This window comes from Aptenodytes forsteri, unplaced genomic scaffold (assembly GCF_000699145.1).
Source record: "Aptenodytes forsteri isolate BGI_AS27 unplaced genomic scaffold, ASM69914v1 Scaffold153, whole genome shotgun sequence".
Taxonomy (NCBI): Eukaryota; Metazoa; Chordata; class Aves; order Sphenisciformes; family Spheniscidae; genus Aptenodytes; species Aptenodytes forsteri.
The window spans coordinates 297241-323289 of record NW_008796178.1 but is presented as its reverse complement, the minus strand read 5'-3'; the positions used below and the strand labels follow the sequence as shown (position 1 = coordinate 323289).

The window sequence follows — 26049 nt, the reverse complement described above, 5'->3', positions numbered from 1 at the left end:
TAAACACTCTGCGCTCACAACAGCAGCCAAATTTTCACAACAGTGAAGTGGCTGGACTGTTTAATGTGCTTAGCTTTGTTCTCAATGGGGGCTGACGATTGCCAAGTGTTTTGGAAAGAACTTAGCCCCTCTATTTAAGTTGCTGAAAGGAGAGCTCTTGAGCATTAAGCTCTTTTGGAAATCCAGCTGCAGAACTCCACAGTGGTGGTGGATGCAAGCTGGGAACAATGGTTAATGGAAACTTCCCCTCATACCACCCTAGTGATGTGTCTCAACCATGGCCTGGAGAGACCACAACTATGTCAACACTGGCCTTTTGTCTGGAAACTTTCCCACTTGTAGAGCTCCACTCAAGCAACACTGAGTATGCCAGGACAGACACAGCTCCAGGTGTCTCCTGGCAAAGGAATCAGCAGGTTCTGACAACCCCAGCAGTTACGGCTGCCCCAACATCTTGCCTTCAACTAATGCTCTTGGTGTTGCTCTGGCAGATATTAGCAATAGCAAAAAATTTTCCAGAAAGAAGGACTTGAAAGAAAGTTGGCTGTTCTAACCCTTTCAGTCCTCCTCCTCCCAGCAGAGACTGCCAGTGAGGAAGTCCAATGTAATGGCAATATTTTCAGTGTGGTTCCTTGTTCAAAGAGAAATGGACTGAGGCCATTCACTTGTGTCATCTAGGTCAGCGAAGGGCTGGTAAAAAAAATAGCGGTTTTTAATTGCTTGCAATAATTAAAATGCACAATTCAAAAGTATAGTAGCATACAAAACCAAAAATGCTGATCTGGTATCGTGGGGAGCTCAATCACCGTATCCTGACTCTTAATTTCCCCCTTTTGAAACATCCCACCTACCAGCTGTGCCCAGGAGAGTTAAGACGGAAATAACCTCTTCAACTGCACCGCTGCTTGACAGACTTCTTATTTGTATTGCAAGAGATCCCCGGTGAATTATGTGGAACTCAATTTTGAATCATTCAACTCCCATAGAAATGTGCCTGATTTTCAGAAAAATCTCCCTTCTCACAGCCCTTCCACACTTCTCATCAGTTCAACAGCTGGCTGGAGAACAGCGACGAGAAAAAGAAAAGAAAAGGGAGTGGAAATGTTCTAATCAAAATATTTTCCCCTATTTTTTAGACATATGTTGGAGGGAAAGAAAAGAGAAATTTCTTACTCAATTTATTAGCAGCCCAGAGATAAAATATGTATTTGCTAATAATTTTTCTTTATATAAGCTAAAGGCACTTCGGGTACGTCAGTCAGACTATATAGCACAGCAGTTAAATTGACAGATAATCCTCACCCAGAGCTGCACCAGAGAACCCCATTGCTCTGCCGATATGTTTTCCAAATCGTCTATCCGCTTGGCAGCTGGCCAGCTATTTGGGATAGTTCTCTTACTCCAAATCACAGCCTGTCCCAGACTAATCTGTCATCTGTTTCTGCATTAACTCCTTCAGCCTCTAGGAAAAGTTATCTCAATGCAGAACGTAAGGCAGTGTGCAGGAATCCAGACAGGCAAAAATCCCCACAGGCAGTAAAGTAGAAGGAGTATTCTGGAGGCCAAGATTTATCTAAGGACAGTATCTTGTCAGGTTATAATTCCTCAGTTACAATACTATAAGCATCACCTAATTTCCCTACTATTAGGATTTTAGTGTCTTCCAGAAACTGAAATATTTACATGGATAGCAAGACCATAATCTATACTAGCACTAAAGGGAATGGCAAGCCACACTGCATGATCTTCCAGCCCTCACATAGCAGGACAAAAGCAACCACTCTCTGCCTGGGGGTGAAGACGACACTTCACCCCTGGGTGTATTTATGTAAGCAGTTATTAGAGGAGCTTTATTTTCTTCCGAAGCAACAGGAGATCAGTGTATTTTGACCAGTGCTCCACCCTGGCACAGGCATGCCTCTATTTCTTATCTTACACAAACTTGATGCTGCCAAACATGGGGTGACTGCAAACACTTCCTGCGGAAAAAAGGGTCTTAATCCAATGCAACCACAACATATTCGCAGCTCTTAACACACTCTAAAAGACTGGCACAAAAAGTGTTTTTAAAACGTGTACTTTTTAAAGATATCAGCATTGTTTACAAACCTTGTGCATTTAATTATAAAAGAATTGCCATTTCCCCTCTCAGCATTGTGTGCCTCCCGCTCTGGGCCTCTACAGTATTATTACAGGCAGGACTGGTAGCCTTATTAAGATTGTCTGACACTTCCCATTAGAGGATGCTGTCTTCAGTTCCTTAGACCTTTGCCAGATTTCAACCATTCTGTTTGGATTTGTATGCGCCGATTATGTTTCTGCCAAAATGGTTCTAAAGTTTCCCGAAAAAGGTTCAGCAAAAATACTTTGTTTTGAACCTGTTAAAAATTTCTGGCAAACTTTTCACTGAACTGTGCTGGTGGCCTGTGCACTGGAAGAGAGGGCAGCAGCTCCTGGATCAATGTCATTTCCCTTTTGTTTGCCGCCTTAAAATCTAGCTACTGCAAGCATGCTGAGGCTGGGTGAGAAAGCGATCAGGATTGAAAGCTGAGAAGGGGGCAAGGAGGTGGGGAAGGTGAGGATGAGGGAGACTGGGAGCCGAAGGGGTGAGCAGAAGTGCCTGGAAGAGGAAGGCTGCTTCGGCAAAGGCTGGGATGAATGTGTTCAGAAGGGAAGCATCGTTGAAGGGAACAGGGCAGGAGAGTGCCTGTGCTGATGGTGCAGATGCAGCTCCAGACTCCTGAGTCCCACAGATCCTCTGCTATCAGCAAATAGTGAAGTGCACTGGCAAAGCTCCCTGTCCCCCTTCAGCTCCTTACAGCGAGAGTAAGTTGTCATCCTCTATTCAGTCCAAGCGGCAGCACGCTGTGGGGTGCTGCCAGGTCCATTCCTACTCATTTCCAATGTGCCTGTTGTAGGGGTGGCACATGGGAAAATCCAGGTTGTCTTTTCAATTTGTTTTTAAAATTAAATGCAAGAGTTGTTTTAAGAAGCACAGTCATGGTTGCAACAATCTTTAAAGTTTTGATCACATACTACTTTTTTCAGATTCTTTCCTCATTCAGGAGTCACTTGTTTCACCCATTTTGATTTATCCAAATGGACCCATACATTATTTGCCACAAATTATTCCAACCTCCTGTAGAGGCACAATCAGCAACTTTTCAGGAGTTCCCTCCAGCACTGACGACTACTGCATCTGCGTGCTTCACAGAAACACTTTTTTTCCCACAAGACCCCCATGAACGAAGGGGCAGCACTTCCTCTTTGCAGGTGAAGGACAGAAGTACAGACGTTTTAAATCAAAAGGACACAGCCAGCCTCTCAGGTTAGCTAACTTTATAGGCATTGGCTGCATTTCAAATCAACTCTCACCAACTTCTGTTGCAGGTTGGGGGCTGTACACTGACACAAGTGAGGGCTACCCAAGGTATCAAACTAGGCTCCTCACAAAAAGGGAAGCAAACACGCAGTGTGACAAGCTCACATAATCAAGTGGCTTGCTCACAATTCTGCTGAAACTTCGTGGCAAAATCCAGTCTCTCTAGACAAAATCCTTCTGTCTTTCCTGCCAGATTTTCCCTCTCCTCCTGCCGTTCCTCGCATCCTCTCACATCTGCAGTAAATGAGGTCAAGATCCAAGATCCTACAGACAACCGCTTCCTTCCTGATACAGCCCTGATTCAACCCAGAGCTGGTCTGACCTCTGCATCCAAAAAGGGAAAAGGGAAAAAAGAGGATATAATGTAATTAAAACCTGCATCTCCAAGCAGACAAGGAGGGCGGGGGGGTGCTATCTGAAGCCGCACATGTGGCCTTCGGTCGAGTGTTTGCAGGCTTTTGAGGGCTTGACTTCGCAACTCCTGCATGTGGTTAGCATAACATGCATGTAATATGCTATGCCTGCTGTGCCAGTAACATTCTGCCCTTCAAAAGCAATAAACAAATAAATATGAGGCACCACCAGTTAAAATTTTCCACTATGTCTACTGGACTTAAGACTCTACTCTTCCGTAAGATCCATACTCCGAAAACCTTACCGCGTCTTTAGCCTGCGTGAAGGCAGCACTTATCTCAGTGAGGCCCCATTTCTGACAGCTACCAGGAAATCAAACTTTCCTTCCCTCCCAAACCAGCCCCTGACAACCAAACTGCAAGAGGTCTGAAAGTAGTTATTCCTGTTCTGAACATTTCCCTTGCAGACGTGCTACACGCAGAAAGCGACAGGTTTAACCTGCTCCTGGGACACTGCACAGGGATTTTCAAATTCTTGAAAAGCATGAAATCCACAGCCCTCTTAAATGCTTTTCTGATTTTTCATAGGGTGCTGCTTTCCTTACAAAGCTAGGCCAAAATGGCATTCAGTGGGGACAGGGCCTGAAGAGAAGCTGTAGGGAAGAACGTTCAGACAGGTATTTCATTTTGATTTACACTTGGCTTAGAAGCACGTTTCACTTCAAGATGTTGATATTCTCTGGTGCATTGGAGCTTCGTGACATCCTTTGGCATATCTGTGTATATTTTCGTTAATTGGCAATTCGCATACAGTAAAGTTCCTCAAAAAGTACAATTCTTCTTTCTTTTCTTAAAGGGAAGGTTCCAGAGAAGCATCAGAATTGTTAACCTGTTCTGAAGGAGACAAAAAGATCCATTTTTCTTTCCTTGGACAATTACATACCCAGCATTAATAAACCAACCTCAAACAGCAGATTTTAGATAGAGACCCTGCTTTAGATAAAAGCCTCATATGGCATCCCTAAATATGCCTTCACGTGGAATACCACTCAAAACAAAGACAACGCTTGTCCTCAAGATGCATTCATGCCACTGCCAACGTGCTCTGCAAGACTCCAGACCAAGTAAGTTCCTCTCACATTGTTCTATTTATTTGGCTAATGAACACCCAGAACAGCATGCTCTCAGTCAGTAAACAGGTCTTGCAAAAAGCCATCGTGTAATCCTGAAAGCATATGCCACCCATGACTCACGTATCTATTACCCGGTTCTGGTACCCAAGCCCATCCTGCTTGGGTGTGTTATCAAAACACAGCCAAGTGAGATTTCAAATGGCATGGAAAAGCCACGTGAAACAGGTACATTTCCTCCAACTCCCAATCAGCAGCTAATGGCAAGCCTGAGAGACAGACAACAGATGCTATCAGCTGCTTTCCGAATATAAGAAAAAGGGGTCACTGGGCAGAGTTACAGCAACTTGCAAATCTCGCCTTCTCTTTTGATCTGTTCAGTACGCACAAATCTGAACTATCTGTTGAAGTAGCTTTTTATTTTTACTTTTTTTACATTTTTTGTTCACTAAAACAAAGTACAGTCTTTATGTGACAAAACTAAATTGATGCTTTATACACGATGATTTGTATAAAATAATAACATTTTAAGAAGTAGAGATGCCAGAATGGGGACACGCTGTTCCCATAACCTTCTAAGTAAGACTTAGTACATTTTGTTTTCTCTCTGACTTAAATTAGGACCCTCTAACATGTTTTGGAAAAAAAACCCAAAACAGCAAAACCCCAAAACTTGTATTTGGTTTGTTACAGCCCAATAACTGCAGAGTCTCATTTGCTTTTACATACTAGTTTTATTCCCAATGAGCACACACAAAAGAAAGCACAAGGGTGTGTGGTTGTATCTTGTTCTCTATTGATACATTTATCTTCATTTACAAAGTATACAAATGCATCAGTTTCGGGTAGTCTGAAAAATGGGTCAGAGGAGGAAGGGAACACGTAACCACAGCTTAGGGAAAATTCCCAGAGAAAAGACTGTTGCATACGGACGTTACCCGTGTATCCGTAACTACTTCTTTACAGCTGCTGCATAATACAGGTTTTTGTGGCACATCAGACATAGACAAAAACAGGGAACTTCAAAAAGCAAGTCCGATTAAAAGAAATGACAACACTGAACGCTGGGCAAGACATTGTCTTACAAATTCAATTCTAAACATGAGAGAGTCATCTAGCACCAGAAAATGGCAAGAAACTACTATGCTGAGAAGTCTCAAAAACCAAACTAACGTCTGCAGAGATTTCTGCACCTAAGAACAGCAGTCACATTTTTATAGAAAGATGAAGGCAAAGCGAGCCAACAATCTGAGGGAAAAGTGACCAGAAAAAGCAACACATACCAAAATCTTTATGTTTTTATCTTTTAAAAACAGTAGCAGTGAAAAAGGGTGGCAATGGACTATTTCTTGAAGAAATCCTGGAATCCTAATACTTATTTTCCTTCTTGTGATCTCCTCTGCAAACTGTCCATAGCCCTGAACTGAGACTGAACACACTATGTATGCATGTTCTGAATACAACAGTTATGCGGAACCTGCGAAGATTTTGAACTATGTCAAAAATGAAGTGAAAATGCCCCAAGACACAAAAGTCAAACCTCCTTCCATCTATTGAGTAGTGCATTTATTGTGATGCCTTCAGGAGGCATCTCAGCAAAACGCATCAGTAAAACTTAACTTGACTGCCATTTGAGATTGCTGTTTCCTTCAAACTCTTTTCCCCAATTTGCAAGTAATAGAGGTTTTACTTTTGCTATCACACACAGCGTGGCTCTCCGTTGCCAATCAATGACAAAAATATTAACAACAAATTAAGTCAATATATTAAAAATAAAAATATATTTGAGTGTAACCTTGAGGCCAATGTGAACTGGCAAATCACTTACCGTTTCACTGCATATGGGAGCTTTTAAACATATGTGTCTGCATTTTATAAATGTACATAAACATAGAGGACTGTTCACTGAAAATTATCATTAAGAAAAGTGTAAGCTGATGGCAGCCAGTATACAGTAACTGTATTTTTTAATAAAGTATTTTTCTTCCAGTAACCATAGCCGCAAATTTCAAAATTAGTGCCAATCCAGACACACCAAATAACTTTCAAACAATGTCTTGGCACTGAAACATTTCTTGAACAGAGACCCTTCTACCCCTTCGAATACAGTAATTTCGTAGAAGTCTCTGCCCGCCCGGGAACAAAGCCCTCTGCGTGCTGCGCTGTACTCAGTGCTCCCCAGCAGCCAGCCAACCAGCTCAACACCACTCTGATTAAAAACAATGCGTTTTCCTACTTTCACAGGCAACGTATCACTGGTATGCAGCACCACTATTTCAGGTTTACTTGGGAGGGGCGAAAGTGCCAATGTACCTACCTTTGACACCTTCAGTTTCTACAATACTTACAATTTATATTAAATATAACAGTGCTTTACTAAAAGCTGATTCCCACAGAAGTAAATTGACTGGTCTGGCTTCCTTTTTACAACAGCGGTCATCCCGTTCTCTATATGGGATACCTGTGAGACAGCATATGCCTTACAGTATTTTACTGTCCAAGGCTTTTGAGAGGATTTGGGGGGAGGACAGGACACGACACAATCCTTCGTGTTATTTTCCTCTTATTCACCAGGTCACCTGCAGGCAAAGACACTGCAGGCTTCACTGCCCCTGCAGAACTCCCACTATGTGCCCCTGCTGAATACAGGATCGGGTTTGCAAGAGTTGGCCATGCAGAAAAAGGTGTATCTGTGCCCAAATGGAAGGAGAAACACCGGAGAGTTGGAAAGCACTGCAAGCTGAGGGCAGCAACAATTCATAGGCTTGGAAAATTATGTGGGCTTTACCTTTTACACTCTTGTTAACTCTGATTTTCATGAAGTAGGTGGTGTTGCTACAGCAACTGTCATATCACATCATTTCTGCTGTCTCTGTCAGAGAGATCATCTTATTTTATCTTAAACTCAGATATGCAGCTTTTCTTCTTCTATTCTAAAGACCTCTATATTTTGGATATAAAAAAATTACACCAAATAGAACTGTGCCATATAAATTATATTTTTAAAAAACGTAGCAAAGCTTACAGAACATTTTTATTTGTTCTCTTTTTACAAATGCAGAAGGAATAAAGAAAACAGCACTGACCAGATTTACAGTAATCCAGAGTTTGAGAAATAAATTAAGAGCTGGTCTCACGATAAAGATGCTTCATGCCACCTTTAATGTGTTCTTCCTACAGAAGCTAACCCTGTGTTCTGGTGCACTTCACCAGAAGTAACTCATCTATTCACAGGTGAAAACACGTTGCTTCCTCATGCCCAGGCCATTTATGTACATACATTCCACACAATTCACACCCAGCTTAGAGGATGCTGCCCATCCACTGCACACAATACACTGTTGAACCCGCATACCTCACCCGCTTTACTTGCAGCCTGGAAGAAGCATCTACTGTAAGCAGAAGTCTCAGCCCATCTTTACCTGTTTCAGAAGGTTTGTCCTAGCTGCTAGGGATAAGGCCACCCAGCTTTGCAGCTCCCTTGCTCAGTAACCCAAGAACTTGGCTCTACCTCCTTTGCCTCCATTTTGCTGCCTGGATAAGGTCTTTGAGGACTCAATGCACAAGCAAAACTCAATAAAATCCTGATGACAGAAAGGCTCTATTAAATTTTTGTTATTAACATGCATTCCAACTCGTCCACTCACAGATCTTCCTTTAAAAAAATAAAAACCCAATGTGGAACAGTAGTAAATACTCAGTTACACCCTCAGGCTACTCAGGAAACGAAAGAAAGCCCTATCTATAGTCAAAGGTTATTGCACAGACCACTCAGCCGCTAGCACAGCTCACACCACCAGATCAAGCTCTGCCACAGCCTACGCTGGTTAATACTTACTGCTTCTTCGTAAGCATTTCCAGTTGCTTTCAAAACAATCAATGCAGTCACCAAATTACACTTCACTTCTACAAAGACAGGTCCTGGGCAGATGGAAATCTGCCTGCACGGATCTAACCCGTGGGCAAGAACTGTATCTTGTGTACCTGGTTAAAGGCTATGCGCACAATTAAGATACCAAGTGGCCTTTCAGTTCCTTCAACGACTTCGCAAGCTTCATTTCAGTGCCCCAGTACTTGACAGTTATTCTTTAGCTCAATTTCCTAGAGAAATGAGTTTTGTGCAATCGTGCTGTCCACATGTCCATCTAGCCTCCTCCCAACAACTTTTGAAACTGTTGGCCAATTTCAAACAAATTTAGCAGAGAGGTACGGACATGTATTACTAACAAGCTTTGTGAAAACAATGTAAATGAAAGAAGCCCTTAACTCCTTGGCTGAAGGAAGGCTGCGGGAGCCTCGTTACACATCAGAGAACCCACGGTGGTTTTGCTGCTCATGGAACCGATTCCTTGGCAGGCAGTAGGAAGGAAAAAAGGAAAGTATTCACCAAGTTTTTATTTGTTACGGCAGTCAGGAAAATCACTTAATCCTCTTCTCTACTGGAATCAAGAATCTCTTTTCACCTTATCCCACCCACTCATTTACTATTTCCAGTAATCACGAGCAAAATTATTTGTTTGACAACTGCACTGCCACTTGACAATGTCTCTGAATTTCACACAGACGCATCTGGTATTGATAGCCATTAAAACAGTCATGCACCTGTCCTGTCTTAAAAATCAATGTAGAAGACAGTCAGATGTGGACAACCCAGCTGTCTGGTATCATCTGAGCATTTATTTATTCTTGTAATATGTAGTGAAAACCAGAGCTCTTACTAGAAAGAGCTTTTTTATATTATCCACAGCACTTATTATGCAGGTAATTTAAGTCTTCCAACCAAGAGACAGTAGGAGTGTTTGGGAACCAACAGTTTGCTCTGGCAGCAATGCAACATTCATTACTGGGTTTGGGGTGGGGAGGGGTTTGGTTAGAGGGGGGAATTTATTTTTTTAAAAAAAGATTTTGTTAAAATGCAAGACAAAAAGCTAGGTGAGGAATGCTGGGTAGGACTCAGCTAAGAATTAGAGATTGTTATGTTAAAATGCAAGACAAAAAGCTAGGTGAGGAATGCTGGGTAGGACTCAGCTAAGAATTGCTCTAGATTAGATTTAAGCTGGAAACTGCACGTCTCCGCCCACTTGAGGGATACACACTAACACACAGATCAGTATTTGCAAGGTCAGAGATCCCTTCTAACCCTCTTCCTTCTTACTCTCACTGCTGTTATTTCAGTGTTACTAACGTCCACAACTACTGAAGCTTGAGGAAGAATGGGTTAAACTTAGCAAATTAAAAACAAGAGAAACACCTTTCCTCTTTCTGCTTAACTGGATAATTGGTTAGCAGGAACCTGCTTGATGAGTTTCAGCAGCTCCTAGAGATCAGGCAAGGCTGTTTCTGAGAGCGGCTAAAGCTGCCCACTGTGTAAACATCTTTAAGCCGACCAACAGGGTACCTCTTGCTAAGGTTGGTTTTTTTGACAACTAAAATTTCCAGAAGGCAATGAAGCAGTTTGCATACCAAAGATCCATCCAAATCCAGTAAGAGCAGGGAACTGAACTACTTTAGGCAGAATATTTTATAGAAGTTATACACATAAAACTGTCTTATGGTCAGAATAAATAGATGATGTAAAAAATGTTTAAGTGAATGATGAAAGACTAAATAATTCTCACTGCAATGGAGACAGCATAACAGTAAGATTCAAGTGAATAAATAACAGGTTCTGTCCTAGTAACTTAAGGGGCTAAGAAAATTCTAGTTCTGAAGGTTCATGTGACAAATCAAAGGGCTTCGCTGGATCTGTACAATCCTTCTGGGCTTATTACTTGATACCATTTATCTGTAAGGCAAAGATTTTACTCAAGTAATTAGTGATTTTGAGTCCAGTTGGCTAAAAAGAAAGTACACGAGGGCTGACTTTCACACAGGGATTATCTTGTCCTGTATCAGATGTGTGTGCGAGCACATGAGTTTTAAAAAAAAAAAAAAAAAAAAAAAAAAAGAGAGAGACAAACCCTGGTAAAATCTTGCTATAAATTCAAACCAATTTGGTGTGTAATCACCAAAGCAGCACCTATAGCAATCACTGCAAAATATTGGAAAAGATGTACTTAGCACTGTCCATATTATCATCTTCATTTCCATTTATTCACCTTGATGTTTCAATCAACTAAACACTGCAAATGATAAATGGGCATTTATACATGCTGAGTTTTAACATCAAGAACCAAGCTCTCCCTTCCTGAAGCTCTGTCAGTCGATACCAGCCGGGAGCCTCACCACGGGGCTCTTTCTCCCAGGTTCTCTTCTCTCTGAGGATGCAGGAGAGACTAAGAGAGGCAATTGTAAATTTATATCCTAAAGAACAATGTACAGATTTGGGGAAAAGTATTTCAGCTTTTGCCAGTATTGATCTGCTCAGACACAGCTTGAAGTGTCTGATAAAGTTACCGTAAAAACAGACGTCCAGGCTCAGTACTGTCCATATAAAACAAACCCCACATTTCAAGAGAATGTCCCTTCATAAAATAACAGGAACTGCTCCTCAAACACTACTGCTTGCAATCATGTTTTGTACCCCCTCCCCAAGCATTATGTCTTTTTGTACTATTTTTTCATACAAGGGTGCCCTCAGAGATGTTGGGGTTTCAAACCCAGAGCCAACTTTCCAAAACACGCTGTATTTTGAAAAGCCCATTTTCGTTTCACAGAGGAATAAATAAGTTTGCATCATAAAGCCTTTATCCCCCCAAACCCAAAGCCTCCCATACAGTTAAAAATCAAATCCAGCTTTATTTTCCTGCATGAGTCAGGCTGCATGCAAACAGCTTCAGAGGAAGGCAAGCTTGGGGTGGAGAATAAAACTGAAATAAGAAATCCAGAGAGGGATACTTGTTCTTCTAACAGCACGCTCCTATTTTCCCAAGACATTTGCTAATATTTTCATTTTAAAACTAGAGGAAAGCCACCCCCTTCCCCCCAAAAGAAGTTTTAAAGATTATAAAGACACACAAGGACACACTTTATTATTTTAACAATTATTGCTATTTTCAGAGCTCCAGCACAGCTACTTCCTTCCATAATTGGACTTCAATCAAACCCTAGTGAAGCTTTTGATCTTGGAAAGAGTAACAACATAGCTCTGTTATCGGCACATAGGGGGCAAAGAGTAGGATCCAGAATTTTTCGATAAAAGAAAGTTAATTGCTTTGACTTATATTTATCAAAGGTCATGGCTACAAGTTCTGAGTGCACATACATAACGGTGCACACTGAGAAATCTTGTATAGACTGGCCAAAGTAAGTGTTGGGATTATACTATCTGTGTGCATTTAAAAAAAAAAAAAAAAGAAGAAAAAAGCAGCAAAACAATGCTAGATTACTATCCAAATATACCCCAGTGGATGTCCTGCCAAACAGCAAATATGTGGCTGTAAGCTCCAAACTGAAATAAAAGCTTGGCCAGAAGCCCAGAGCTTCACTGTATTTTGCTCAGCTAGCCACAGTCTGGCAGAACAGAGTGAACACATTCTCAGCCACGTGATAAAGAAGCCCGTCGGGCCAAGCTGATTTCCTTGTGTTGGTTAAATGTGATCTTCAGACTGTACACACCAGCGGCTTTGGGAAAACGTGAGAAAGTGGGAAACAACAGGCCACGGGCTATAAACTGAAGGGCAGCAAAAAAATTACTTAAGGGGTTTGCTTAAACGCTAGTGTTGCCAGTGCTGTATTTTAACAAGGTGTTAACTGGGCTTGTAGGGCTGAGCATATTCAGCAAAGGGTGCTGAGCACCGGGAATTCACCTGGATTTCAATAGGAGTTACACACCATCAGCTCCTTCAAGGATGCAGACCCTGAAAGAACCTGATTCGGAAAAGGCACTGCAAATTCTTCATGGATTATGAGAGCTTCCCATCAGTGGCTCAAAAATGCAAAATGCTGAACTACTTCAAATTCCATATTCAGGAGAGTTAGAGGTACTTAGGCCTCTCAGGATGTGGCCCAGTACAGGAAGGGTATGACTCTGATGGTGGTATACATCCCCTATAGCTCAGATTTTGCTGACGCTACTTAAATAGCCACCAAGTAGCACTACTGAACACAGAGAAACATTCATGAAGCGAGACAGAATTTGCCCAAAGGATTCAATCCGAAAAACATGTAGGGTCTAACGGGATAAAAGCTGCCCCGATGATATTTTGATAGTAGTGATAATAATATTTTTAAATAACTGACTTAGGAAGAGATAAACAGCATCCCTGGCCAGCATCAGAGGTACACGTGACTTGTGAGAGCATGTTACATATGGAAGCAGAAAAAAAAGCCTCCAAACACAAGACCTCAGTAGTACATCCCTGCTACAGATAAGAGCAACTCAGATGAAACAGTCATGAGAGTATATAATAAAAGTGAGATTTGTTTACTTTCTAACAGAAATAAATTGATAACCCAGACACGTGCAGCAGCTGGTGAAATCAGAGACACACACGAGTTGACAATTACACCTCCAGTTCTTTCCTTCTATTTGGTTAATGATTTCTTTTCACGTGTTCAGAACAGCTTCCAGACAGAGACTACCACAATCTTCAGCAATGACTTCAACCATGTCGCACTGGGAAAATTGAACAGGTAAGAGAGTTTGGAAAAGTGTTTCTTAAACCTGGTGATGAGTCCAGTCCAACAGAAAGATCAGCCTTTCTGAGAGTGGCCACGTGATTATGGATGCACGAACGTCAGGTCTCGGAGTCTGGACAATCCATGCCCTGATTTTTTAAGTGCCAAGACACCAACAGCTAAGGTGTTTCAAGTAGACACCCAACCGCAGCTGTCCAGTATTTGTGACTGAAGGCTTGTGGTTTAACCTCCTCAAAAGGTGGATGTGCAGGTTAACTTTAAATATGCCGCACTCTTTCCTAATTCTCTCATTTAAGTTGAGTGATGCAGGTGTTCACAAGGTCAACCTCCCGCTCCGTTTTACTCAATTTGTGTTACTCTCAAAAAATGGCTCAATCACCAGACTACTACCACTTCAGAAAAACCTTCATCTAATGAGCAAGCCCCATTTTTTTTGCTTATGTGAATTTGAGTAAGGCTCAACATATGGCTAAGGAACATGACACCATCTTGATATCTGACTTATTAACCTTATCTGTTATTTACGCTCTTCGAAGAAAAATAATCTTCACTACAGGCAGGGGAATTAATTCCTCATTTTTCAATGTAGATGTATTGATACAGAGGGCAGCAGGCCCTTAGACAGTTGGTGACAAAGGCCATATTATGGTCAGTCCCTTGTGACTAACCTGCTTGGGTAGATGTGGTCCCTGGAGAAGTCTGGAAATTGAGAGTGGGAATTAAACAAAGGTGCCCTAAGGTATTCTTAATTTCACTCTCCAAAGTCTGCACACTCTTCACTAGTCTTCAGTGATCACCCAGCTCAACAGGGCTTTGATTCTGGCCACCTTTCTTTAGCTACCTAGTTACAGTCGCTCATTACTCCACCCTCACTGCAGTAAGCAAAGAGAATTGGGCTACTCCATGGGGCTAGCCCAGCATATAAAATGGATACACCAAATTAAATTATCTCAGGATGTATATAACACAAAAAAAACCCCATTGAGCAAATATATGCTGCTGTGAAAATTTTACTTTGACATCCATATGCTGCTATGGTGTACTTCAAACAGCAGCGAGCTCAGCACTTGCAGTTATTTCAGATCTGTATCTGATTTTTTACTCTTCCAAAGTTAAGCTCAAGGCAGTGTCTTAGACACAGTCAAAAAAAAAAAAAAAAGCAAAGCAAAAAGAAAAAAAATGGCAACATTTCCCAGTAAACTTTCTTCAACTTAACCCTGAGAAAGCAGGAAAAAACTCAAGTGTCTTTTCGTCATTTCATACAGGTTGTTTTTTTTAAAAAGACACTTCATACAGCGTATGCCACCGCCAGACCGAACAGGCTTTCGGGCCTCAGATAAGAGGTACCTTGCCACAAAGGTTATCAAAATGTCTTGATGCTGTGCTGGAAACAAAACATAGGAAGGTAGAGAGGTTCTAACAAATTTCTAAATGCCCTAACAAGTATGTGCGTTCAGGGGTAGAGGGAACGGGACACTAAGGGAGCAGGGGAGTCCACCCAGCCGCGCTGCATTATACTGCGAGCGTGTTGTGTCATTACAGCTTTATCCCGACACACCCATATTTACAGCACACAATGTACTGTACAATTCACAATGCCAAGAAACTCAACATATCTAATCTGGCAGAAAAACAAAGTCATATCAGGTTAATCCAATTCTTAAATTGCACAACTTTGAAAAGCCAATAGGAAAACAAATCTTCCCCTAGTTTGTGCTCCCCCTGTTCCTCCTCCCAACACACATACCCTGCCACGACCTACTTTTCCTCTTTGATCCCTCAACATTTTTAGCCCACTCTCACCGTCCCTTCCTTCTCATTCACTTCTAACCTACCTCCACCCCAGACTCCGGTGGCAGAGTGGAAAGTTACGCCAATGAGAGCGAGCTGTAAAAGGCAGCTTTGTGCGCAGCGCCCCGGCTGAAACTCGCTGTGAAGAATGAATGACAAGACGCATACACAAGGTCACTTGGACACCTGCCCGTATGTGATACTGCAATAATTGTGATAAGATAACAGGCCTCAAATTTGAAGTTGGCTGACTGCAAGGTAGTTTCAATCAGGGCAGCGGAGCTGGGTTGCTTCTGCGGCACAAAAGGAACAGGATATAGCAAGGTTGAGTAAAAGTTCAGAGAATTTTTAGGTAAAGTAATTGTGCTCGACTTTGGAGAGGATCAAGATCGTTCCATTGCCTGGGTTCGGTGCATTCAAGATCTTGCCTACAAACCTTATAGCTCGTTTTCTAACTTGTCTTTTTAAACGAAACCTTGGAGTCTCATATAATCACAAGACTCCAGGAGGTGAGGATTTTAAAAGACTAATGGTGGAAAAAAGTTTGTGACCCCCCCAACACACATTAAACCAATTAAACCTGGTTTCTTGCAGATTCATTTCTCAAAGTGAATTGACATCTCATGGTGTCTAAAAAGGTGTCAGCTTTCCCAGAAGCATTTCACACAGATCAGGCATTTTAAAGGTCTTATGTAAATTCTCTGATGTAGAAAACGCACATTTACATTACAGCTCTTCCTGCTCAGTAACATATTCCTTTCCTATCCACTCATCTATTTTCATGAAGTTTTAGGAATGTAATTATTCCTTCAGAATCACAACTTTCTTGCCACATTTGGTTAAAATCAGCCAATACACTCAAAAATCATGAAGCAGGAACACGCAAGAGGCCACACATACCTAGCATGACTGGATATGGTTTGTTTTCATAGCAAACCAGGCAAAAAAAAAAATACCCCAATGCTCATCTATCACAGCATGAAACAGAGCTGCAAGAGTTACATACATAAAACGGCCAAATGCCCCACGCTGCAACGAGGGGCCGCAGCTGCAGGGATTACAGATGTCAGTAACATCTATATTTCCACTATGCAGCACAATAAAAGAGGGAACAGTGGTATGTCTGATTGCTGCAGGGTCCTTCAAATTAAGTCAGTTTAACCCTCTCTGTTGTGATGAGGAACAGGGTTTGTTTCTGAGTGCTTAGTTCCTACTTACTAAGCATTAGAAGCTAAGCACACAGCTGTTTTTCAAGTAGACTTCTGGCCGGAGTAGGACTCATTTCCAAATGTTGAAATGGGGAGTTTGTAAAAATTACTGAACTGTTTTAAGTTACCTCCTTCGTTTCAATGCAGCCCTCTCGCTTTGAGCCTGTGTTTAATATTCTGCAGCCTTGAGTAATATACTCTTCCACAAGAAGGTTTAGTGCCATTATTTCAGTAATCTCGCTGTGCTAAAAATATCGATTGCTCCGTCAAACGGAGTTCTGCAGGAATTATTTTGTGTTTACAAGTTTCACACTATTGTTCCTTCAGTTTTTCAAAATGCAGTCTACAGTTTCCTTCCTCATCTCCTTAGAATCTCAAGTTATAAGCACAGTTACTAGTGGGACCGCATTTAATTTCTGTTTTGAATGCTTTCATCTGTATCATGATTGCGAAGTTACCAGGTCACCTCAAATACTTAATTCTTGTATGTGGACATTGCTGTAAGTGGGGAACCTTGCAAGTGATTGAAAAAAAGTTTTAAGAACCAACCATTGCCACACAAAGTAATGGATCTTGCTATGGACAGAGAACCCTGTTCATTCATTTGTTTATTAAATTCAAGAGTACCAACCAGTTCTGTAATGAATTACTTAAACTTTGACCTATTGTCCACAGCCATGTTCCAGAACAAAGAATTTATAGCAAGCTGTGCTCCCTAAGGCTAATTGGAAAAGAACACTTTTTTTTTTTTTTAAACAATTCTCCATCCTCAACAAATCTTTGCCAAACTATGTATTTTTGCCTCTCTGCTTATACACCTACATATGGAAGGATGACAGTTTGTTACAGATGAGTTATTGCTATAGTTCACTCCGGCTTCTGCTTGTAGTAAATGCATGCTAATACATCGATCTGTGGGTCCCTGTCAAGTTTTGTTTCAGTAATAATCTAGATTTGTGTTCCAGTTAATAAGGACCTGAGTTTTCTAGGACCCTAACACAATTTGGATTTTTTATTTCCTCCTGCAAACAGCCATACATCAAAACACAAGCACAGAGCTTCACAACAAACTTTTTAGCAGAGCCCATTGAGACGGGACAAGGAGGAATGGTTTTAAACTAAAAGAGGGTAGATTTAGACTAGATATAAGGAAAAAAGTTTTTATGCTGAGGGTGGTGAAACACTGGACCAGGCTGCCCAGAGAGGTGGTGGATGCCCCCTCCCTGGAAACATGCAGGGTCAGGTTGTGGATTTAGACTAGATATAAGGAAGACAGTTTTTACGCTGAGGGTGGTGAAACACTGGACCAGGCTGCCCAGAGAGGTGGTGGATGCCCCCTCCCTGGAAACATGCAGGGTCAGGTTGGACGGGGCTCTGAGCAACCTGCTCTAGTTGAAGATGTCCCTTCCAACCCAAACTATTCCATGATTCTAAGATCCTCAATGCCTGTTTTCATTAAATGGCAAATAATACGAACAAGAGAATACTACCAGTAAGATGAAGAGCTAAAGCTGTTTCTCTCAAAGTGAAGCAGAGAACCCTGAAGCAAGAGCATGCCATATCAGAGAAGCTAAGCAATGGTGTTGGATGGCGTACAATGAAAATCTGGGCCAAATCTAGCCCTGGCAAGATTTAGCTCAGAGAATGGGACAGGGAAGGATAACTGTACCACAGCTTCAAGCATGTCAGAAGTGTGAGAGGTTGAACAATAACTTGTATTCATTTAAAACCTGATGGATAGCACCTCAGTTATGCAAAGCTGAAGTGCTATGAAGAGCCCTAGCAGAAAAGAAAAAAAGAAAAAAAAAAGAAATGTTGCAACACATGCTGCCTTACCTACCTGTGTTAGCTCTCCCTACATTAGCTCTGAAGCTCTCAGGACCAAATTCAGTTTTGTGATAAATAGACAGATTCTTAAATGCCATTTGTTCATTAAAAAAAAAAAGGCAACAAGCTACAAAATCTGTTTCTCATGCATTCATTTTGACAGTCATGCATTTTATGTTAATTTTCTATACTAACTCATTCTGTGTAACTTACTCCATTAAATGGAGTAGATTCGAGATTTAAGTAAATGTTCTTTTTCAGAGCTTTCATTATCTACTTAATGTAGAATAGATCAAACCACAGTTTTTCTTGAATATAACTTAGTTGAAATACTCGTCTGATGATCCCAGTCTTCTGTGGAATTCAGACAAAATACTGAAAATATATTTTATTTGTTATGAAAGTGAGACTTCAAAAAAAAGGAAACTTATGATCATGTTTGTGTGATACAAATACTAAATAGCTCCATAGTGTACTGCCAGCCAACCAAGCTTCTGATTTCATAATGCTCTAAAGCCCTCTTTACCGACGACAAGTATGTCCTTTCATCCTGAGAAAACTCCACTGGTGCACCGAGAACCGTTACCCCCCCTTTAAAAAAAAAAAAATCCAGAAAGATGAATGACAAGAGAGTGAATGGTGACATTTTGCTGCTCCACCTAGGCGTTGATGAAGGAGAGTAGTCAACAAGCTGCTCTCCTGCTGAGCAATACTGAAATCAGTAAGACCACATGAGGAGTAAAGTACTTATTGCTGAGATTAATTGGGCAGAATCTGGCTTCCACAATTGCCAATCTGCTGTCATGTAAATATATAGAGATTGAAACAATTTAATATGTTTCCTAGTACCTGCATCTAATCAGATAATATCAATGTCTTCTTCGTATACATCTCCTGATGAGCTCTTCTCTCTTAACTATAACATATTGTTTTATGAAAGACTTCAGGGTGTACTCGCTTCTTAAAAATCAAATCACCGCACTAGAGAATCATTCAATCAAACATTCTCCAATACACTTTGAGACGGGAAGCAAGGCTCCAAGAAAGACACTATACTTTTTCTAGGTAATTGCAACAAGTTTGACACTCAGATATCCTTGAAATGTCTTTCTAAGGGGACAAAACTCCCCTACTTGTTGCCTCTGTGTATCCTCTTCCTAACACTGCATAGCCCTTACTTGCCTAAGTAGCTCTATCTGTGTGAAAGCACTATTCCCGATGAGAACTGAAGAGTCAGGCCAGGTACATTTTAAAAGTATCGCATAAAACCAAAGACGTTTCATGCTGTTTACTGTTTGAACTCCAAATCAACTTCACGTTCTTTCATGCAGTCAAGCAATTATTTAACCAATAATCAAGAGTTAACAGTGAATATTAAAATTAGATCTCTTGAAGAAGACACAGTGTTCTTGCTTCTAGCATTAACACGGCTTGTGCGTTCAGCACTTTTTTCCCCTGTTATCATGTGACAGGCTATTTTTAATATTTGCCTGAATATATTTTGCATCTTCCTTTGATCCAGAAAGCAGTTTTGTGAGGCTTGGCTGCATATTGCATTTCCCTTGCCGTGGTAGTCCGGAGCAAAGCTTTTCCATTTCACTGCAATTTCGTCATCGGCTGGTAATGGCAGGAGCACACAGGCGTGCGTGCGTGCCTGCTGCTCTAGCAAAAGCCATGCTGAGCAGGCTGCACAGGGGACTGCCACGTGCCTAAAGCACATGGTCATGCAGGCAACAGCCATCCAGAGCCTCACGTGAGAGTCAATGTGAAGAGCAGCTCTCGGCACCAGCCTGCCTGGTGGTTTAGCTGGTCATTCCCATGTTGTCACGTGGGAGAACAAAGGTCAGGAAATTCCCAGCTCCTCTTGGTGCTGGAGGTAGAGTCCTTCGACTCTAAGAGAGGGGGCTCACGCTGTGGCTCATGCAACACCTAGTAACTGCTTGTAAACAATGACTAAAGCTTAGGAGAGGATTCCACATAGAAGTTGGCTGCTGGGAATGCTGCCCTTCACGCTACAAAGGCTGTGCTGGAAGAGGAGGTCACATTAAGAAACACAGGGGAAGGAAGACTGCAATAAAGGGAGTGTTGCACACACACCCTTTTGCGGGCTGCCCCCTTCACCAAATCATCCCCAGTATGCAGTTGAGAGGCTGGATGGAGCAAGAACAAACCTCTCCCAGCTGGCTGCTGTGCCTATCACAAACAAAAGTTAACAGAAAAATGCCGAAAAGCACCCAATCACGCCCTGTGTCAATCATTACAGTTCAGTATCTATGTAAGAAGTAAAAGGTAATGGATACTGCGCTCTAGATGAAGTATCTCGGCTGAATAAATAAAACATGGCGTTTAATAAAATCTTTGTGTTCTTGGGGGGGTGGGAGGTGTAAGTACACTTCGCATGGAAACAGTTTTCAGCTTTTTGATTAATGTACCCCTAAATCTTTTTTTTTTTTTTAACTGAAAGTGAAGACTTGCAGATATTGCACATATGTGTATTTCCACAGCAGATTACAAAGCTTGCTTTTCTTTTTTTCTTTCCTTAAATAATCTTTGGCAGATCCTTTGCAAGTAGCCTAAGACACCCAGCCGTCCAGGCAACACAGACTGAAACCACTGTCACAGGAACGCAAAGAATGAGGGAGTTTTTTCAAAGCCTCCGACAGCCCTATCCTCCTTAAGGAGCAGGGAAGTAACAAAACATGGGATATCACTGTGTCAGCAGCATCCCCGTGACATAGCCCTACATCCAAAGCTCTGGTGGCAAACAGAAAATTTGGATCTGAACCACAAAATCCCCAAAACCTTCTAATTAGGATCTTCCACCAGACTTAGCTGATGCTTCTGAACTCTAATTCACTCCGTTCAAACCCTTTACAGTAGCTGCCCCATTCACCCAAATAAGGGCTACACAGGGAAACGAGCCAGGTAAAAGCAACCACCAACTAGTTACCTGCAAAATACGAACTTCCCTTTACATACAAACAGCTACAAATACTCCCAATTCCCTTAAAGGACTCTGCAGTTAACTGGAGATTTATGTTCCACCAAAAACATGGCAGAAGACAACACAAGGTCTGCAACAGATTAAGAACCAAGAAAATGCGTTTGCAGTAACAGGTTACTTTAAAAGCTAGCTTTATAAAACCTGTTTTTCTGAGGGAGACTATGGATTTCAACCAACTAACCAGCATCCAATACAGGGAGAGAAAAGAAGTTTCAAATGCGTCTACACATTACAATGAACAGTGGTCTGCAATACTAAAATAAATCAAAATACTATTTTTTATTAACAGAATTGGTACTGTGAAAAAGAAATAGATCAGATTTCAATCTTGCAACAGCCATTACCCTGTGTCCCTCTTCTTCAAAAAGAGAAACGGTATTTGCTATACGTACATTCCCCGAACAGGAATTTATGGGAAAGCAGGTGCTTGCTTTATTCTTTGCTATAGTCCAGAGAACAGATGATGAACTGGTGAGCCTAAACATTTTTCCATCAGCCAGACAATCCAAGCTGGAAATACAGAACTAAGTTAAACCTATAAGGAAACTTTTTGTTGTTGTTGTTATTTTTTTACTTTTAAGGAAAAAAAAAAGTCAGTGAGGATTTTGTAATCTCACGTTTACCAACAGGGTCAGCTCAGCTTTGCTGAGCCTGATGACACTCCTCAGTGAATGCTGATGCAGATTTCCAGATCTCTTCCAGAGATGGTATAAAATACATATTTGGGCAATACCATTATCTTCTAAAGACAGATAAGGCTTGTATTTCAACACACATGCAAAATTAAATCTCCTTATGCCACTCTTCTATAGACCCTCTACGTCCGAGATACACCACGTACATACGTGAGTCCCATTCGGTGTTCCACATGCACGTGTACATCCTCCCCCGTACACAGTACATGCAGGTACAGGAGTTTTGACCAGCCGGGCATGATAGGCTGATGCTAATGCTGCGGAGCCATTTAAAGTAGGGACATAAGCAGTACGGGATTTGACCCTGCCTTCAGCCAGAGTCTACACGCTCAAACAGGCTTCCATTGCAAGACAAAATTCAGAAGACACAACAACGAAATATTTTTAGGAGAATTACTATCACCTAAAAAATTCAGCTTTCCTAAAAATAATAAGATCACATGGAATTAATTTTTATTGAAATTGTACTATTTGTTCTTGGGGTTATTACAATAACACAAATCACAACAGCCATGCATACTGGAATGGTAGCTCACACCAATTAAAGAAACCTTTCTTCATGTGACAGTTTAAAGAAAAAAGTATTTTAAAAGTCTTAAGATATATTAACCAAAAGGCTCCATTATAATGATTTTAACATTTACCTCCAGACTATCTTTCCTATTTCAAAGCAGCACATTTGCCTCGGCACTTTTATGACAACCTTAAATGCTCATTTTCACTCTTACTAAAAATTTGTTTTTTAAAATATATACTGCCTTATTTTAAAACTTGCTCAAATGCTAAACTCTTAAGATGATCTTCTCTTCAAAACAGATTGTCAAAGTAAGATTTTTACACAGCAGCACATAAAAAGTTCAACAACCTGATGATAAACCAGACTACTGTTAATTAAGTCATAAGTAAAGGGGGGTGGGGGAAGAAAATATTATTTTAAGAAATTGAATGAGCTCCCTTTTAGAAAACACATTTAACCAAAAAATTATATTATTGCTTAAGGCAAGATGGCGTGGGGAAAAAAATACCTGCAAATTTAGATGTTTTATGCTACCCCAAGAGACATGACTTCTTTTGCAACAGTAAAAAAGCGTAGAGAGTTTCTAGTGAGAAAAGTTTGTAACCCTGAGGTGTAAATGGCTCAGGAAAAACTCAAAAAAATCAATGAGTTGAAAAGTCATGCGGACAGCTGATTACAAATAAATTCTGACAGGTGATCATTAAAAGCCTGGCTCATAATCAGGCTCCTCTGAAAAAAAGAATGAGGACAGATTATCTGCTTTTAATTTTACATGTGCATATGCGACAGAAAATGGTGTAGCATATACACGCTATTTTTAAAAACCGGCTAAGAAAAAGCAAGGGGTTTTTATATTCTGCTCTTGCCAACTCCAAGTATATTCTAACTCTGGAAACCCTTATAAGTTATTAGTTAACTATGAAATGCCTTGAAACTGAAATACAAAACAAAGTCAAATCCGTATAAAGTAAAAGTAAGTAAGTGAAATCCACGACTAAACACACACTTCTGACTTGGGGCCAAGGAGTCTGTTGACAGGTTTGGGGTGTTTTGGGGGAGTGTTTTATTTCTTTTTAATGAGAAAGCAATGTTGCAGACTTATAAGACTTCTCTATTTCATCCTGCTCCACAACTTTTGTCCTTCTATTTATTTATTTTGCCTCCTTATCAGATGATTCTGACAATGACTTCGCACGCTGAGCATGGCAAACGATCAAGGAGAAGGGAGAGGAGTGGTTTCCTGCTCCCAAGAGCATGCTTTGCTCTAGCAAACCTTGTGTGAGCAGAAGAGCACAATAAATAAGTCACCCTTGGTCTTTTCTTTCTTTTTTTTTTTTTTAAAGAAAAAAAAGGCAAAGCTCCATGTTTTCCAAACTTCCATGTTGACACTATTCCACTGACCATGACCTCAGCCTTGCTGGTGTCAAGCCAGAGCAGTTGTTCTGGATTCATACTAGTGTCTCTAAAGGGATGATTTCAAGTGCTAATAAACTAATAGAAGACTTCCACTGACATCAAACGTGTTTGAATCATACATTACAATCAGAACTTGGAGTCCACGATGTTTTCTTTGCCTACAGCTCAAGGTGACTATAGATGTAATTTATCAACTCAGGTCAGGGTTACGCTCAGTTTATGCTAATTTAAACAAGATTATAATGCAGTTCCAAAATTTAGTTCCTGCCCCATGTACTGCGGCAAATTTTATTTTGCTCAATAGAGAATAAGATTATGGCCAAAATTTCAAACAGGAAGCATTGTCTTTGTTTTAACTTCAAAATAATTGCCCACTCCTGTGTTCTCACATCAAATATTGGCCAAAGGAATATTCTCTTTCACGGTCCTTCTCCCTGTTCATTTAACACCACGGCACCTACGCATTACTATTCCGTTTGTGGTCTTTTCACTTGCTAATAGCTAGGCTATCAATGAAGAAAGGAAGATCAGCAAGTTTCCTTGGAATTCCCACAGCTTCCTTACACAATTTAAACAAAAATCCCTGTGGAGCAACTTAGCAATAACTAGAGCTATTATTTTTATTTTTTGGAGTGTGAGTGACTTGAATCATATTGGCTCTCTCTAAGCTGCCTGTCAACCATGCAGGGAGAAGTAATTATTTACACTGGGGAGGAGGACTCATGCCAAAATCCATAGGCAGTTCTTAGGTCTGATTTACCTGGTCTGACTGGGCTCTGCATGCAGTTCTGCGACACCATGCCTGGATGGACTGAAGTAGAAGCCCTGCTGCTGAGGTCCATGACAGAAGGTGATGCTGAGGTAGCTTGCTGGAGACCTGACTGGTGCGGGCTGTGCTCGTGCTGGTTTGGGCTGGGTGGAATGCCATTTTCCGAGAGGAATTCTTCCAGGTCCATGTATTCCAACTGGAAAGTGTCTCCATCGTATGGCAGTGTCTTGTCCCATAATGTTGGGCCCAAGAAAGCTGACTGAGGGACTGTGGTACCGGTGCTGTCATCATCTAACTTCTTCTCTTTGTCTTTTTCTTTACCGAATGCTTAAACAAAACACATAATAAAGATATAAGAGCTCAGTAATTAAAATATTAGCTACTGCTACTTCAATTATTTCTGCTGCACTCTCAGTTGTAAGAAATGAATACTCCCTTCATAAAAATAACTCCTTTGATTCACTCTGGCAGAGAATTGACAGGGCAAGCCAGTTGAGCACCTTTGCTGGATCCAACCATGTTTTTGAGATTTTCTGCTATTTTTAGTTAACAATTCCACTGCACGCATGGCTTTGAATGTCAGCTTCAATAAGTACTCAATAGACTTAAAAGTGAGTGAATATTTAACTTACAGCAAACTGGAAGATGTTGCTGTACTCTGTTGAAAAGGCACAGTCTTAACCTAAAATCCCCGTAATTTATTATCCTGTCATACTTCTACATTAAGGTCCCCGTCTTGCTAGTCCTTACACAAGGAAAATAGTCCTCAAATTCACTTCTTAACGTTACTAACTTACAACAATGGTGAAGTCTGACAGAATATGTATTTTGACGTGCAGAAAAGCTAACAAAAAATTCAAAAGTAGAAGCAAAGCAAAAAAAAAAGTTAAAATGATGCTTCCTACTCATTCCTACAATATCCAGTGATTTCAACACACATTTTTGAAGGGAAACACCTGGTTTCTCTAGAAGATTTGCAAGGATCTGAACCGATAAAGCTTTCTGCCAACCACCATGCCTTCTTAACGTTTTCTTTTTAAGCACATGCAACAAACCCGGTGAAATCCTGCGAGTCCCTTTGCAGTGAAACTCGGAAAAGCTGAGGACACAAAACGCCTTGGCTCTGCAAGACCTTTCACAGGGTTTTGTTTTTAATGTGCATTTGATTCATTGGAAATACAAGGTGCAATTACGTCCGCACCGCCTTAGCTCTCCAGAAAAGTTGCAACTTTCTACTGTCAAAACGCCTTTCAGTTATTACGGGACCAGGTTTCACGGAAGGTGGTTTTTAAGCGGCGGGCAGGACGGAGCAGCTGGCCGCCCCGAGGGGAGGCTGCGGCGGGGACCCGGGCTCCGCGGGGGGGGGGCCGGCCGCCG

At 41.2% G+C, this 26049-nt stretch overlaps 1 protein-coding gene across 1 annotated transcript in view; it reads right to left on the bottom strand.

Moving 5' to 3' along the window:
• Nucleotides 1–24991, bottom strand: part of HLF (HLF, PAR bZIP transcription factor) — a 32418-nt gene extending 7427 nt beyond the window's left edge. Inside the window, exon 1 of the mRNA XM_019474238.1 lies at nt 24664–24991. Within this exon, the coding sequence (XP_019329783.1) occupies nt 24664–24859 (196 nt within the window). The 5' untranslated portion in view covers nt 24860–24991. The remainder of the gene's footprint in view (nt 1–24663) is intronic.
• Nucleotides 24992–26049: the final 1058 nt, after the last annotated feature.